Source organism: Myiozetetes cayanensis, unplaced genomic scaffold, assembly GCF_022539395.1.
Source record: "Myiozetetes cayanensis isolate MyiCay16 unplaced genomic scaffold, myiCay2020 scf3, whole genome shotgun sequence".
NCBI classification, from domain to species: Eukaryota; Metazoa; Chordata; class Aves; order Passeriformes; family Tyrannidae; genus Myiozetetes; species Myiozetetes cayanensis.
The window spans coordinates 21,675,519-21,693,448 of NW_026087521.1; the positions used below are offsets into that span (position 1 = coordinate 21,675,519).

Sequence of the window (17,930 nt, forward strand, 5' to 3'; positions counted from 1 at the left end):
TGCCCTGCATCAGGCAACTGCACAGCGAGAATGGGATTTGTCAGCCTGTTCCTGTTTCCCAGTCACTGACCAGACAGTGGAAAGCATAGACCTGCAGCAGCTCCAAAGGCAGCAGGGGTGCCAAGGAGCAAGGCTGTCTCCTTACCAAGGGCTTGGAATGAGCAGAGAAGTGCTCCTGCCCAGGCAGAAGGAAAGCAGCAGCCAGCACTGCTCTCAGAGCTCAGGAGCCCCTCATCTAAAAGGAATTGCAGAGGTGTTCAGTCAAACAGTACCTTTGAAACTGATGGCATTGTAAATACTGATACCTCTAGAAGTGATACTAGTCAAATTAGGCCTCAAAATACTGAAATATACAATTTTAAAAGTGTGTGCTGATGTAGAACTCAATACTCTTCACACTGCCCATGCAGAAGCAGTAGTATCAGTGAGCTGTAGTGGATGTGGCTTTGGGCACAGCGCTGCTGCTCACACAAAGTGCCACTTGACTTCAACAAGAGCTACAGTGAACAGTTTGTGATCCCTGGTCCACAGGAAGACTCTCCTCATCACCATGTTAAATCACCCAGCCCTGAAATAAAGAGGCTTCATGTTCCTTATTTTTTTTTTTTTTAAATAGTTTCTACGTGGTTGAATCTTTGTACAATTTCATTCAACTTTTTTACTCAGGTAGAAAAGTTCCACTGCCACTGCAGAAGTATCTGTTGAACTTATGAGTAATTCATGAGTTAGGAGTAAAGGAGCTGTTAAAAAAAAATAAAAATATCTGCTTTCAAAATGTTTAATGTCTGAAGCAATTCCAGGAGTGGGAGGTGAATAAACCAGAATAAAATCATTTAATCCACAATGCCTTTTCCCTGTGCAATAAAAACTTGCTAAGGAACAGAACTCCTAGAGGCACCACTTCTTACTTCCTTCCACTGCCTCAGAACACTTCAGTGTGTGGAACAAAGCAGAAGAAGCTGTGTGACTCCTAAGAGGAAGATAAAAAGCTTTTGTTTCCTTGATCTACTGAACACTACGTGAATCCAGCGCTCCAATAGCCTTTGGTCAGGCAATTCACAAAATATTCCTGTCCAGCCCTGGTAACATTGGCAAATGAATCTCTGCCTCATGGCTTCAATACTCTCCAGGCTGGGTTCACCAGTCACCTGGAATCTGTGACCCTTTTCTGAGTGATGGCTTCGGATCTTAAAATCAGTAGATGACAAATGGAGGTAAGCAGAAGAGTTGCTGATTTTACGGATACACCTTCCATTCTTCTGGCACAGGACTTTGCTACAGAGTTTGGCTGCTGAGGTCACATTAATGACATAATGTCCTAAAGGTCCATCAACGTACTGTTTCACAGTTAAACAGCTCTCCTGTAAATAATAAAAAACCATGACATATTTCTCAGTAGTTAGCACTATGCCCAAGTTTATTATATCTAAAATGATAGTACTAAACTGTTCTTGGCTAAAGTAACCAGTTGAGATAAATCTTGCTGGACTTACTTACTGGAGTGATTTATTTGGTTTAATGGTCTTACTTCCAAGTGTAAAATTAGAAAAAGATTGACTTTTACTATACTGTTTATTTGAGTGCCTGGTAGAAACATACAGTATTAGGCTAGGGAGGAGTCCCAGGAAGCAGAGTTTATGTGTTAGTCTGAGACTAACTAGTTCCTTAAGTACATATTCCTGGTGACTGTGGACTAGGAGCACTGCATGGGACTAACAGGTTTTAAAGCACATATTGGGTCACCACTCTGGCCCTGATTTCTCCAACTCCTTCATTCAGTTTACCAGGAGCCACATAATTTTCATCGACCAGCAGAAAAGTTGTTGCAATTGCAGCTAGAAAGTTCAAGTTCAGATTTCCTGCTTCCTCTGCCCCAGTCAGCAGTGCTTTGCCAGAGACTTAGGAGGAGGAGAACAGACTGCATGAAAAGCAGAGTGGGCATCAAAGCCTAGCCCTAGGATTGAGTAAGGGCTAGCCTGCCATGCCACCTGAGAAACCCCAGTGCAGCCTTCCATCTCCTCCATCACTTCAAGAAGGATTATTTGTGAAAGCCTGAAGAAATTGGCCATAGAAACTTGGGCTTTTCTTGTGGCAATGTTATTTCCCATGTGTAATTTCAACACTAGCAATCAGAGAAAATACTCTGCCTTCAGATTCCATTTCTTCTCAGTGGATCTGTACAACTGTCATAGCTACAAAGTAGAACAGAATAAAACAAGCTGCACTTATATTTGTATGGCATTGTTCCAAAACATGTCTTTCTTCTCACCTGGACTCATTATTCCACTGAGCTACAAATGACCTGCCCAAAGCAATGTGATCTGAAGCAATGGGACTTCTCAACCTAACAAAAGTATAGAACTAAGAAGGCCTGAAACTAATACTGAGCCAGCATCCTCAGTTGCTGGTTGATGACATTGATAAAGATAGATAGGTACTATGGAGGGTGTGATGGCAGAGAAGAGTTATTGAGCTGACTCCTAATTGTTGATAAACTGATAAGACATACCTTTGAGCTGGCATATTGCATACTGCCCCAGAGAACAACTCCTGATGCTCCCAAAGCTGCACTTTCCCCAATGGTATTGACCAGATCTGTCTGAAAAAGAAGGCAAAAATCACACATCAGAAAAACAAAGACACAAAAGTGAAAGTAAAAAGGCACTGGATATGGACATCATATTTCCCCCCCCCCAGAGGCAATATTTTTCCTGTGGCATATTCTTCACAATAAAATCCATGTTTAGTTTAGAAAGCTCTTCCATGTCTCTCCAAAGGTTTGCATAGGCGGCATTCATGAGTCTGACTACTAAATAATAGTAATTGAAATCCTTATAGTTTATTCACAAGGGTTTTTCCAACCAAACTAGTGGAGTAAGTAAGAATTGAGTGATCAGTTTTATCTACCAGTCTTTGAATGATTACCAAACCTACGCAGGCACAATTTTTGGCAAGTGATGATAAGTATGATCACACATCGTTGAATCACCCTTACAGTGTCTAATTACTGTTGATGGGCTTTAGGTAGGAGTCTAACTCATGCTTCTTCAGCCATACCAACATACTTATAGGGCTGCTGTATCTACCAGAATGAATGCCATTAATCCAGGAAACACAGCTATGAAAAATAAGCCTCTCTCCCTGCTACATAGTGCCAAATGGGGGGGGGGGGAAGAACACACATATGCATACTGATTTTACCATGTCCACTTTAGTATTGAACAAATAAGCAGCCAAGCTGTAGCAATAGCAGTAGCAAATCTACCAGAGCAGCCTGAGTGTAGAAGAGGAGTCACTGGTGCCTTGCCAACAGCATAACAACGTATCCTGCAAGTGTCTTAAAGTCGTTCCCTGAGCCTGTGAATATTTTGTCTAGAGAAATGCAATTCAATCTTAGAAAATACGAAGGAAGGAACTTATTCTTTCCCTGAATTTCAAGGCATGATCAATTATATCTAAAACTATTTCTGCCTACAGTAATTGACTAAAAAGTAATTTCTGATCAATATTTGTAATGAAAGATATTACAAAATGTCTTGGGTTGATGAAAAAAGAGCAAATTCTTTTCACCACTTTTATGAAAAAGCAATCCAAAAGACCAGCCAAATTATCTTGGTATTGTGGCAGCATCTTAGAAAAGCAAAATTATAGAGTGGATGAACCATGTTATTATTGTTAATTACTACTAAATAATTTATTTCTCTGTGTAAGTTGGCCTGTTCATTTATCAATGCATAGTTATAGAGTCCCTGTTCCTGAAACATTTATGGTCAGAGATATAAAATAAGGCACAAATAAATGCTCTGGGAAATGGAGGATCTGCTGAAGAGCTGAAGACAATTACAGAAAAGTGAGAGTGAGCAGAGGCTTTGGCCCTGAACTAAAGGTTGGACAAAGCAGTGCAGGAAAACCTGCAGAAGTATGGAAGAATAGAACTCACCTACTGGCTTTTAGTGCATGGTTCATATTGATATAAAGTATAACCAATAATAATCAATAATCAACTGTCAAGTTCAGCACTTTTCTCAGGCTAAGGCCAAAATGTGGCATTTTATTGGAATCTGTGTTTCCCTAGGGATGCTTAAAGGACTCTTATAACACCTGCACAGGTACTGGATGCTGGAGAAAACAGCAGCTCACTACAAAAAATTTGCGTGGGACTTCATTTAAACACTCTCCTTATAGCTTACGTTTCCTTTTTTTGTATTCTTTACAACAAAGGTCAAGTGCTAAGAGTCCTTCCCAGGAAAAAAAAGAATTAGAAAGACATGTTCTGAATTTTTCTCTCTTTCCCCATGCTTAACAGATACACATAATTTCCAGCTAACCCTCCAGAGAGGGTTACCTTCACTGTGTAGTTATAGATGATATTTCTTTCTGATACCATTTCACTTTGCACAACTCAATGAAGGTTCAAATTAGAACAAGAAACAAGTGGGAGCCTGACTACATCTTATGATAAATTCGTTTTAATAGGTAGCATACCCATAAGGAAACAATTAAGGTTTCTAACTCTCATAGTTACATATTTTACTGAATGACTGTGTCATGTTCAGTACCTCAAAAGCTATCAGCACAGAAGGGCTCTTCCCCAGATAACCTATGGACCTATGGTTGTGCCCTTACTTTTATTTCTCCTCTCTCATCGCTTGTTCTTTTTGGTCTGGTGATTCCTTAACTCTTTTCTGGTGCCTAACACATGGTTCTGGATTCATCCTGAGTGGGCTGGGAAGAGAACAGAAGAGCTTCTACACCAGAGGTAGGTGCTGTGATCAGTGGACAGTCACACAAAGAGGGAGTCACCACCACCACCCTTCCCCTGCCACAGACAGGGTTATAAAATAAAGATTTCACTCCCCATTTGCACATTTTGAGAAAAGGAAAGGTGTGCCTCTCCAAATGGCTGAGAGTAGCAAACTGGGAGCAGAGACAGGGAGGTGCCTTCATGAAGATCTGAATGAGGCATACAATTTACACCAGCAGCCTCTGGTGAACACAGCAGTCTTGTTTTTGGGACTGAACCAAGTGGCCCTCCTCACACAGCACAGCCTGGCATTGGTGGGGGCTCACTGGCATGGCTCTTCTGTGTGAGCATAAGAAGTACCTCATCAAGAAGAAAACATGCAATTAAAAAAAAAAAAAATAGCTATTTTAAATACGAGCATCTTGGCATTTGTCTAGGTGGAGAATTCTAATTTGTTCCTTGTATCAGACATAGGCAACTGGTATTTCTCCAAATGATTAAGTTGACAAAGTTTCTTCCCTTCTGTTGCTCATTCTTGTTCAAGCTTTCGGGGACAGTGTTCATCAGCCAGAGATTCTCAAGACTATGCAGGGCTATCTCTAACCAGAAAGCTGATTTGGCAGGGAGGAGAAGGCTTTAGTTTCTGTCAATGTTTTTCCATATTTAGATGAGCCAAGTCACTGCATTGAACACTAAAAAAATAGGTGAGACAAACCATTTCAGTTTTGGAGCTCGACAGTAAACAGGACAGTCAGTTCTAGTTACAAGTTGAGGAAAGAAAAACAAGTACATCTGTAATCTTTCCTTCAAATTTTGAACAGTCTTAGTTACAGATGTATTTTCTGCATTCAGGAATGGTACTGCAAGCCTGGCATGGTTGCAGGAAATGGTCTCTGTACACATGCACACCTGGTCATCAGAGAAGACTATCTGTAGGTGAACAAGAGAATTGTTATCCATTATTCATCATTTGTCAGTTGTCATCCTGCTTCATTAATGACTTCAGCCATCTAGTCAGGAAGCACAGATGTTACTGTGTGACTTCCCTCTCCCACACACTTAGCAGTGAATTGTCAAAGCAGAAAGTTTCTAAATACCCTACAGATGGCAAACTTCATTTCTAGAAAATACAGAAATCTTTTATAATGATTTAGATCCAAATTCAGAATTTATAAATTGTTTCCAAGATAAAAAGCAGGATTAATTTCTCAAACTCCTTATGCACAACTCACCTGATTTCCAGATGCAGTTGGGGTGAAAAAGTACATTTCACAAAACTACAGCATCTGTCTGGGACCTGGGCCTTTCATCCTTCTAGACCCATGTCTCTCCCTCAGTGACTTCAGCTTATAACAATCCTTTCTATTTGATTCCACTCTGTTATTTACTATATATTTCATACTTTGTACAGAAGAGCTTACACACAAGTCTTGAATGTGCCAGCAGGGTTTCTATTGGAATAGAATGCACAGCTCTTGCACAGCTTGATGGAGCAGGACAGTGGTTTTCTTGGCCCAGTCCCTGACAGAGCTCAGGTAACTATATAGCCTGCTATCTCAGTCTTTCTATGGCCATTTAGCCTGGATGTCATTGTGCTACACTGGCACCTTTCCTTGTCATCTTCATACACACTGTTGCTGGAACTCAGAGGTCTGTAACTTAGTGAGCATCACTTAAGGGCATGACATGGATCAAATGAGAAGCTCCAATCTAGTCTAAAATCTGAACACACAAAACCACATTTAAAATATCCTGGTGACTCCAGGACTATGAAAGAAAACAAGGACATTATTTTCTGGATCATTCCTATTTAAAATGTTATTAAATGCAGCCCTGCAAGTTCCTGTCAGACCCCAAGCTGTTCTCACAGATGGTGTGCATAGTCTGGAGACACGTCAAGCTCTGTCCCATGGTTGCCTGTGGTGCTGGGTACTGTCCCTATTAGAAAATACGTAGTGAGCAAAGTCCAAATATGTTTCTCTGGATATGCAAAGATCTTCTCTGGCTGCAGACTTGTAAAGTGAACTTTAAAGCATCCAAAAGTAAATTGCTACATGCAATTGGAAAACAGGCTGGTGAGTTAAAGAGCGTTAACTTGAGAGAAGCTTCACTACTGTTCAGAAAATACCTTAAGGTAAAACAGTAACTATATACTACCACAGATTTTGAATTCACACAGAGTTGGTAACAGCATGTTAGTTGTTATAGCTTTCAGTAACATTCATGGTATTTTTATATCAATCAAGAGACTAATTAATTTTTTTTAAAAGTATTAGTACAGGCTGCATTTGAAGAATGCTTATGTATTTCCTAGCCTGAGTTCTTCAGTGAAGGTGCTCTGGGTGAAATCCTGCCTGTTCTGATCCCACTTCTGTTCTCACTCCTTGCCTTCAGTGGGACCCAGCCTTGCCTATCTGCCCACGGCTTCTGAGTCAGCTAGGATCTGCAATTTCCACACAGAAAACATCTTCAAAGAGTCCCTGGTTGCTGAAAATAATCCAGAGCAAATTTGTGTACAGTTTGCTTCCCAGAGGTAATCTGAAAGTACCATTTTCTCCCTGGGGTCAGTTTGAAACAACTCTCAGGCTCTCAGGGCTCTGTTGCACCTCTTCAGTCCCAGCTCCGTGCAGCCACATGCAGCCTGTGGTTCACTGGACCAACCTTTGCCTTTCCTCTTGACACTTCTCTGCCATCTTCTGTTCTGGTTCGAGTAAGAACTTGTCTCTGGCAGTAGCAGAAGTAACCTTTCTTGCAGTTGTCCATAAAACAAAGGGAGGGAGCACCCCCAGAAGCTCTTAGTCATCAAGGGGTTGTTTCCATGAGTTCTCTGCCCCAGATTTTGTCTCCTCTCATGGAGATGATAGCAAATGAAGAAAAACTTTTGGCACTTGGGACAACTACTAGGGAAATGAATAAGCATCTGTGCCTCTCTATTATGTGCATAACGAAAGTGACAGCAACAATCGTCATGACATATCCAGAAAGTCTGGGATCTGAGTATATATAATTTACCGTCAAAGTTGTGGACACTGTATATTTATTGCACTTGATCTTTGGTTGAAGGAATATTGCATGACTCAAAAACTTGGTTTCTTTAATAAAAGGACTCCACAGTTTATGACTAAATGTTGGGCATGAAGACGATGTTCCTCTGAAAAGTGAGATAGGTGGTCAATTGTCATCATGCAGGAATTAGGAACTGCAGGCCCGACTATTTTACTTGACTGGTTTATTTCTATACTAAATGAATTTATGTTCGCATAAAGAAACAAAAAACCCTGAGGGTCTTCTCATGAAAGTTTATCTTTCCATTACACTAATTAGTTTTAAACTTCACAAAATTTGTCAAGTTTATTTCACAAGCTATCCTGAAGAACTGAAATATCAGAATGAATTACTTCCTTAAGGAAATGATTTCCTTGTACTTTCTTTCTAAATTACCCTCATTAAAAATATACAATGCTATCCTACAGAAGCAGACCAAACCACTGCAATATTAACACTTTAAAGGTATAGAGTTTTGTACTGTGACTACAGTACTTCCTTTCAGAGGGGCTGCCTTAATATGAAAAACAAATGCATAACTGCTTTTATACAGGAAAAGCTTTTAGAAAGCATTTCTTCTAAAAGGCAGTTTCTACTCTCTCTATTTCTAAAGAAGTCTGTGTGCTTACCTCTGTTAAAACATGAAAAGTATAGGCATAAAATGGTCTGGAGTAAACAAACACAGGCAAAACGTAGTCTTTTCTAGCAATTGAGGCAACACGTATTGCCTCTTTAACCCGATAGTGAACAAATTTTAGTGCATTTGGACTCGATTTCAATATGTAATCCAGGTATATAGAAGGGTAGAGAGCAGTGCTTTGCTTCCACAGCCAAAGCAGGAGGTCATTGCGGAAAGACTCAATGGGTGGGCACTTGCCCGTGTATGTTTGGGGATGTTCTTTGTAATCATAATTGTAGCAGTCTGGGTAAAGATAGTAACCCCACAAACCATTTGGTCTCATATGCTCAGCCAGAAGGATGGTGTTGTTCATAAAACTCCTGCCAGCATTTTCAAATTCCTCTTTAGCCACTTTTCTAATTTTCTCTTCTGACCACCGAGGATGCCGTCTCCTAACCATCTCAAGTGATTTATTTCTATAAATGCTTTTATTGCCCCAGTTCCTATCCCACTGAGGCCTCCAGTTTTCCCAGTCAATGACTGCAAGTCCCTGAAATTTCTTCATGGGTATGTAATAGTCAATGTCAGACTTTGCTTTACTAAGGTGTTTGATGAGACTTTGATTCTGGGGCACCCCTCCATTAACAGGATCTCCGCTATCTGAGTAGTAAGGATAGTATCCCAAATGAGTATGGTAGAAGATTGTCACATTGGATCCACTCAAAGTCTCATTGATGTTGGATGCAATGTCAAAAACACTGAGATCCAGGTCCACCTTGTACCGCAGCCTGCACTGCTCTGTTGGTGCGTTCCAAACAACCATGAAGGGCCTGTGCAGAACCAGGGGGGCCCGTGACGGCTTTGGCAGATGAGCATCAACCATAGCAAGCAGAGACATCACTGCTAACTGTCTGACCCAGCCATCCATGGTGTGTTTTTCTCTGGAAAATTGCTATGATGTGCCCTTGAAAACAAAACCAAGACAAGACATGTTAGAAGGGCAGCATGGAAGCAGATACAATGACAAGGGGACATCTTTTGGTTTGATTTGCTTTTGGTGACAATATACTCAGTGCAAACAGAGAAAAGTACAAAACTGATCTTGTAGAAGTTAAGCCTAATTTCAAATGCTTTGGAAAGCTCTTTGATAGACTTTGTTGTCCAGAAGTGTGTTCTGATGCTCAGCTTTTTTTTTGCATTCCCTTTCACTCAGACACTTCCCACAGCTGATTCAGACCTTCCCTAATGTTTATTTGTTCCTTGATGTCTATAAAAAAATTAGTTAATCAAGTAATAACCTAAAACAACAGTATAAAAATAGAATGTGCTGCTCATCTGAAATTTCAGCTTCCAAGCAAGCTCTGCTATGGTCAGTCTTGACTTGCCTAGAAGATCATCACAGTGGGGCTATGGCCTTCTTTATTATCTGTATATTCTAATGGTCACAATAGGAAAGATAATTTTTAAAAAGGCAGACACTTCTCTACCTCATACAGATTAATGAAGAGAACTCAGAAATGCTGCAATTTTCAGTATATGAAATACTGCTGAATTTCAATTTCATTTTCTAAATGAATAGATGCAAGAGTGATAATCAATCTACAGGCTAGAAGGGAGATACTGTTAATATCTTAGTGGTTTAAGCTCCTTATTATGCTGAAAGCAAATTAAATAACAATATGTTAAAGAAGATGAATTGTGTTAAGCAGATCTGAACTAGCTGGAAGAACATGTTGTATCTTTAAAAAAGGGACCTAGCCTGTAAAAGTGCGGGGTATTAATATTAATTTTTTCCTTCAGGGTCTGCTGTTTTCCCTGACAATCACACTGGTTTGGGGACTGCTAGTACTCTGAGAGCTGCCAGAGCTGGCAGGCTGCTGGCATCCCAGACACCCACACCCCTACTTTGGACCCCATGGGACAGCTGTTCAGCCACTGCCTGCAGGAAGCTGCTCCAGAATCTCTGATCTCTTCACCAAGAAGCACAACTCAGCTCTGTCCTTGGTTTGTCATTCAGGTCTCTTTGTTGGTCTTTTTACAATCCAGAGATCATAAAAATGGTTTCTCTATGAATATATGGAGTTCGACATGGTTTATCAGCTCAGTTTTTATCTTCTATCATTCACCTGTCTAGATTCTCCAATTTAGTCACATGGTAAATCACTGCAATCACTGTCTATTCGTGCACCAGACACGTGAATTTGAAATGTCCTGAAACCAGATGTTTCCCTCTTTCTACATACATTGTAAGGATTTCTTTCCTTGCCTGTAAAGTCAAACCTAAGTTATCCTATTATAATTAGTCTAGCTTCCCTTGTCCCTGGTATTTTCTCCATTAACATCAGTTAATCATTTAACTCCTTTCCTAAACAAGGAGGGCTCTTCATGCCTACTTATGCATTAGCTCATAACCTGGATCTTTACACTTCTTGCTGTCCAAATCAGTATAACCAACACGCCACTCCAAATACTGGATTTTGTAGTACTCCCTGGATATTATCTTCTAATCTATAATGGGATGCCAAATTTACAGAGGAAGGTTGAAGGTATCCAAATCTTCTAGCAGGCTTATAGAAAAAATTTTCCACTCTTTGAAAATATGTTGGTTCTAATAAGTAATATATTCCAGGATTTCTCCCCTCTGTCATTTGTCCTTCATTGCCATTCTTCCATCCTCTGGGTTTGATGTATCTTTTCCTGTCTGCCACTGCTTTCCTTCCTATGTTCTGCCTTTCCCTTAAGTCTCTACTTTGTCCTTATTTCTCCTGCAGAAGAATCTTTCTCTCCTGTATCCTCAGTCTTGTGTTTTTCCATCCTCAGTCTCAGAAAAACACTGAGTTCCCCCAGCCTGTGGTTTGGTACAAGAGTCCCTTCCCAAGGTAGGAAGAAGGCAGTGGCTGGGGGCAAGGAGTGGAGAGCAGGACTGAAGGAAGACACAATGCTGGATTCCCCAGGAGCAAGCTCTCATTAGCAAGCCAGAGATAGACATATGCCCATGCTGTTTCCTCAGCCACTCTCTGAATGCTTGTTTTGCATGCTCAAATATAGATTTAGCACCCAAGTTTTATAACTTTGTTCACAATCCTTTAGATCCTATTAAGGTAAAATCCTTGAATGAAATGGGCCATTGCTACAGGTCATCAAGTTGGTGCTGTGTAGAAGGCAGCCTGTTGGAAAAGAATGTAATGTTATTTTCACTCTACTGAGTTTCACTCTCACTCTTCTGCTGGAATAAAGTCTTATGCTTGCAACTGGTATATTTTTCTTCATTTTCCTGCAGTCTTGCATAATCCTCTAAATAATGCCATAGGCTGAGAAAAACAAACAAACAATCAATCAAGCCACAAAAAGTGACTTTCCTGTTTTATACAAACTGAGCAGCGCACCATAGAAATCTGCATTCCTTTGACGCAGCAAACTATCTTAGTAGTATTGGTAAGTGATTTTTCATTATTTGGACTGGATTACTTTGCAGTACATGAGAAAAAATCCATAATGTAAACAGAGTTTTTCTCAGAAAGTGATAGCTCAAATGAAATGAGAGGAGCACCAAGAGAAAATAAAGGCCATTAGTGACTTTCTGTGTAAGAAAATCTGGGAAAAGATCCCAGCTGCCTCTTCCCACAATCCAAATGCTGGATTGTTCAGCCTTGTGTTATTATGTACATATAATTAGATCATTTTATCAGATATTAATGACTAATACAGTACAGTTCTTGTTTAGATCTGACAGTTTTAGGCATTAGAACATTGCAGATAGTAAATCAGAACAGTTAGGCCAGGAAATAATATTGCAGGGTAATTTTAAGTTATATTTTTAATTCTTGGGCAATTCTTGTTCCTATCCCTGACAAGACTTTAAATCACAGAGTGGCTGAGGTTGGAAGAGACCTTTGTAGGTTATCTGGCCCACGCCAAAACTGGTCACTTAGGACCATGTAAAAAACACCAAAAGTGGCAAAATGAAAATGTTTATCCCAGGGCATGTCAAATAATTCTTGAGAGTCTTTCGACTGGATTGTCCAAATCTTTGAAATTGTGAAGACTGGTCACCTTGTTGAACTGTAGACAAGCAAATTTCAGCATCTGCAAGATGAATTCCACAAAGAAAAAAAAAAAAAAAAGGCAGGAATATGTCTAACACTGTTCAAGTTGTTTTGAATGTATGAGTCTGGTCAAGGACAGTCATTCAGGATCCACCAGTCATTCAGGATCCTTATTTAAGGTCATATGGAATTAATCACCCAACTATCTCTATTAACCTGAAAATAAGGTGGTTACTGCCTCAATAACATGCTTATCTTTTAGATGGCTAAAGCAAATCATTGCAATAAAGCATTGCATTTCATGCAATGAATTTCATGCAATTTCATGCAATTCTCACTTTATCTGCTACTGTCTATTCCACACACTAGACCTTACCATACACACAATTCCTTAAAGGGGACGTAATTAAAAAAAATGTCCTTTGAAAAAGTTCCAATCTAATTGCATTAATCTGTAATTAATTCTGATGTTATTTGCAGACAGGAATTTAATTACTGATACTTTTTTTTTTTTCTTTAAAAAGTCATCTGAAGCCAAGTGAAACAAGTTTTCAAACAGGTAAGCCCATACTTCTGAAAAAGCAGAAAATTAATTATGTGTTGTTTCACAAATGCATGAAGGAACCTCTAAACAAGAACAAAACATCTTTTATTACATTTTCCTCTGCTGTATCTTTGGATTTCCTCCTTTTTACTCTTATGCATGGGCACTAATTGGACTGCCTTAATCCCTGTTTTTTAATGAGCACAGAAAGTAATGATTCCTCCATGAAGCTCATTATCAACTTTGATTCAAATTGTCTCTTTTTTTTTTTTTTTCAGTGACATATTATCATGCAGATAGCTTTCTGAGGCTCTACAGTGTTTTCAGACTGAATATGCTCTCAGTGTTTCTGCTCTATATTCTAAAAACAAAAATGAGTTCTTCATAAGTGAAAGAAGTGGGGCCTGATCACAAATCCATTGAATTTGATGAGAATGAAGTTTTTTTATTGTATTCAGGAAATTCTGGATCATGTTTTCACTGCACCAAATGACATGTAGTTTTTGATTTGCCTCAGTTTCTGCTATGCAATTTAGAATGAAGCAGCTTATGGCTGGATTTCAATATACTCTTCAGTAACTGTGGATTCCACCATTTCTTGAATAGAAAAAATTAGCTCATTTCTGCATATTCTTTTCATAATTTTTGTAAGAAGTAACAAGAAAACATTTTCTTTTCCCAAGAAACTGCTGTTAACTTAGTCCAACCTGTATTCAACTGTATTTATTAGTCCGAAATCCACTATATTTTCTTTTCCAAATAGTTGAAAACAGTTGAACTAGACATCTTAATTGCACACTTTGATTCCAAAATATACCACTTAAAATTCTTAAAAATATAGACTCTCACACTAAAGAAGCCTATTTGAACACCAGGTGTTCCAATACAGACCAGTGGTGTTCTCTAGATGGCCAGTTCTTCTCTGATGGTTCTTAGGGATTATCCTGGCAGTCTTTGCCCTGCAACATGACGTTACAGCTCCTGCTTTTTGTTATGATTTTTATACTGGTCTTATAACCAGGCAACACAACTTCATAATAGCCAACAAATGCACGCTTTCATTCTATACTCATCTGTATGCTGACTTGAAGTATAGTCCATACAATTGGCTATTACACTATTGGTTTTATCTGTGAGGTATGAGTTAGACTGCACATCTGTCACTGAACTCCATAATTACTTCAGAATTTAGAAACACACTGACAAAAATAAATAAATCTGGAGTTCCTATGGTAACAGCCACTTCAGAGTCCCTCATTAACCTGTATCTGACAAACAAAATTTAAAATCCAGAATAGGAAAGAGGTACAGTTAAATCACAGAGTTCCAACAGACAAGAGTCATGTCTTGGGATCTAAATCATATTTACAGTGTTTTTCCAATTTTGCTTTCAGCCTCTCATAGAGCTGTTGACTCCTGCTTTGCTGAGTATAGCTTTGCACTTGCTTTCACTGTAAACATATTAATTTCAACTACTATTTCTCATATTTGTAGAAAGGCATTTTGCTTGGAAAAGAAATAAAATATGAAGACACTTACAAAGGGAAATAATGGAACAGGATTGTTTTCATTCCACCAAGGAATGTAAAAAATTGGCAGCTAAAAGAAATGTCCTTTTTTGAACACAGGCTGACCACATTTGGTATAGAAATCATTATGACGGCTAAGAAATATGGACATTTCAACTGTATTTAAGCATATTTTTGCCATCACATTTAAAAGTACCTTGAAAATAATTTGAAAAATCTGTCCAGTCTGCCTCTGTCTTCCGCCCTCTCTGCTGTTATTTTCCTGTTTCAAAATTGTGTAAAAAGTCGTGCTTTTTCTGCTTTTGTAGAATAATGGCTTGCATTAGTAAGCAGGTAAGACAGACACAGACTACCTGTGTCCATCTTTACAGAAGTATTTCTATTCTGAAACTTTCTGCAGTCCAAAATTGTAAAACTGCATCAGAGAGAAATTAAGCATTCACTGTATCCTCACAACTACCAGTTTTCAGTCTCTTGACTCATGTCTTCATAATTCTCCAGAAATATTTCTCACATTAGATATCAAGTTAAACAGTGAACAGAGGGAAAATAACAACCTGAGAAGAAGGAACTAGGGGTGTTGGTTGATGGCTGATGAGACCAGGACCCAGCAATGTGTGCTCACAGACCAGAAAGCCAACCCTGTTCTGGGCTGCACCAAGAGAGAAGAGTGACCAGCAATCTGGGGGAGGTGATTCTGCCCATCTACCCTGCCCTTGTGAGACCCCACCTTGAGTACTGCATCCAGCTCCAGGGCCCCTAATATAAGAATGACGTGGACCTGTTAGAGTGAGTCCAGAAGAGTGTCATGAATATGCTCAGAGGGCTGGTGCACCTCTCCTATGAAGTCAGACTGATAGAGTTGGGGTTGTTCAGCCTGGAAAGGAGAAGGAGACCTTAGAGCAGCCTTCCAGTACCTAGCAAGGGCCTACAAGAGAGTTGGAGAGGGACTCTGTTCAAGGGCAGGTAGTGACAGGACCAGGGGGAATGGCCTTTAGGTGGTGAAGGGTAGGTTTACATTAGATACAAGAAAGAAATTCTTCCCTGTGAACATGGTGAGACACTTGAACAGGTTGCCCAGAGAAGTTGTGGCTGCCCCATCCCTGGAAGCATTCAAGGCCAGGCTGGATGGGTTTTTGAGCAACCTGATGTAGCGGGTGGATAGCATCCCTGCCCATGACAGGGGGGTTGAAACTGGGTGATCTTTAAGGTCCCTTTCAACCCAAAATATCCTATAATTCTGTGATTCTATGATTGTATGATTCTGTGATTATAGGCTTGTAATCTTCCTTAAAGATCAATCAAAAAGTACAGAAATGAACATATGATTGTGACATATTTCCTTCACAATCCATATTACAGTTCATTTCCAATAGGTGAACATAAATACCACGTTGCAAAGCATGAAGTAGCATCCCTTTATTTTTGTGCATGATACATGTAAAGAAATTCAAAGAGCAAGGAGATGGGGATTCAGGCCTCTGCTCTCACTGTTGACGTTTTTGTAAACTGTGGATTATTCATTTAAAGCAAATGGAAAATGCCAGAGTACACTCTTTGTGTGTATCAGAGATTTACAGTAAGTCATATTTGGGGCATAGATCTGCTAAGGCATTTCCTGTTTAACTTTATTGCTTCTGTTAAGTGCAGCTCATGTCATGCCTTAAATTGAGAGAAAAGACTGCATGAAAGCATGGAAATGACAGGGAAAACAACTGGTATTGAAAAGATACTCTTCCCAGAGAACTCATAATTCTTCTATTAAAAGTACTCATTTCAGTACTTCATGTGTCCTGGTCTATCGTCATCTACCTGTAACATCTTTGTCAGATAGTCATTAGAGGCCAGACTCTTACATGTTTGCACACATTGTTTCTATGCCATAGGACTGGTTTCATAGAAGTACAAATGTCTCCCTAAACTAATTTCATTCCAGTATTACCTCAATAAAAGCAGAAGACTTGTAATTATTTGTTTCCAGTTTGCCTTTTCATTCCCAGAATGACAGCAGTTTTAGTTTTGTCTACAAGTGAGAAATGATGGCACAGGTTACTGGAGAGCAGAGAGGTCTGGCCCTGGTCCCCAGTACTGGTGCAAATCCTCAGCGTAGCCCACAGCCACCTGCACACATTACTCTAGGCTTTGCCATCAACAGTGGACAGCGCTCTTCTGTCCATGCAAAAGCTTGGGCTCTGGTCACTTCCAGATCCCACACCTGTATTTTAATACTTCCACTGGTGAAGTATTTGACCTTTTCCTTTCCACATGTGTACCCTTAACACCTACTGGTACAATGCTCCTGTAGTGCAACAATACTGTAAATTATTACAAATGCCTTCACATCCCATTTTTGGAGCCTGTTTTTTGGTGGTTTTTGATTCTGGCTGGGTACAGCCTACACAACCAGAAATGGGAGTGCTGGCATCCCTTGTCCTATCCTTTGTGCTCTCAAACAAGCAGTGAAGACTGCCAGTGGGCTTTCTCCTTCCCTCCTGGCTCTCCCCATTCACTGCCCCCCTGCCTTTAACACAGGGTCCTCAAACTATTTTTCAAGTGTTAATTCTTAACTTCCCACTGGAGAGATAAAGGTTCCCTATTGGTATATGAAACTTTTCAGGAATTTACTACCAAATCAATGACAGAGGAAAAAAAAAGATACAGGTCATGGTTCCCAGTACTGATTTAGTTAAAAGATTGTGCTGTCATTTTAAATCACTGCAAATTATGATGATACTTTGAATACCAGGGAAAGATAATATGCTTTAAAACTGTCTGTGCAGTAGAGGAAGATTAAATATATATGTGCCACAAACAATTTTTAAATTGCTGAAGGATTGAGTAAAAGGAGTATTGTGTGAGTAGAAGAAACTACATAACGTTTGAAGTATTATACCATTTTATGTACCTAATACATGAATTTATCTTGCATCTAATATATGAAGCATTGATCTAATTTTTTATGAAAAAGCTTCCTGTATTGTTATTTTCAATTCCAGTCAATTTGCTTCTATTGCATTACAATCTGAAGACAAATGTATTTCAGGAAAAAGTATTCCAATATTGAAAGTTACAAAGCTACTGTTGAAAGTATAAACTTTTATATGTAATTTAAATATTTCTTTCTTCCCCGTACACAAAAAATAAAGGGGAAATAACGACTAATGTTCTCAGCAGTGTTCAGTACACTCTTCTGGTTCTGATATTTGATAGGTGAAAATAAAAATGCCTACCAACAGTATTCGGTAAAGAAGTTCTTAGTTTTTTTAGATTTTCCTTCTAATTTATCACTAAATAGTCTTAACTGAAGACCATGATCATTAATTGGCACTAATAGAATACATTCTACCTTCTGGCATGTAATTTTAATAGCTTATAAGAATATATGAATGGGTAACACTGTACA

The 17,930-nt window shown here is 39.3% G+C and overlaps 1 protein-coding gene across 1 annotated transcript; it reads right to left on the reverse strand.

The window, feature by feature from the left end:
- Positions 1-932: 932 nt before the first annotated feature.
- Positions 933-9,336, reverse strand: LOC126644713 (hyaluronidase-1-like). Its single transcript, XM_050324379.1, has 3 exons — positions 8,419-9,336; positions 2,510-2,599; positions 933-1,361 (listed from the first exon to the last, which is right to left on the reverse strand). The coding sequence occupies exons 1-3, from the start codon at positions 9,334-9,336 to the stop codon at positions 933-935; spliced, it is 1,437 nt and encodes a 478-aa protein (XP_050180336.1).
- Positions 9,337-17,930: the final 8,594 nt, after the last annotated feature.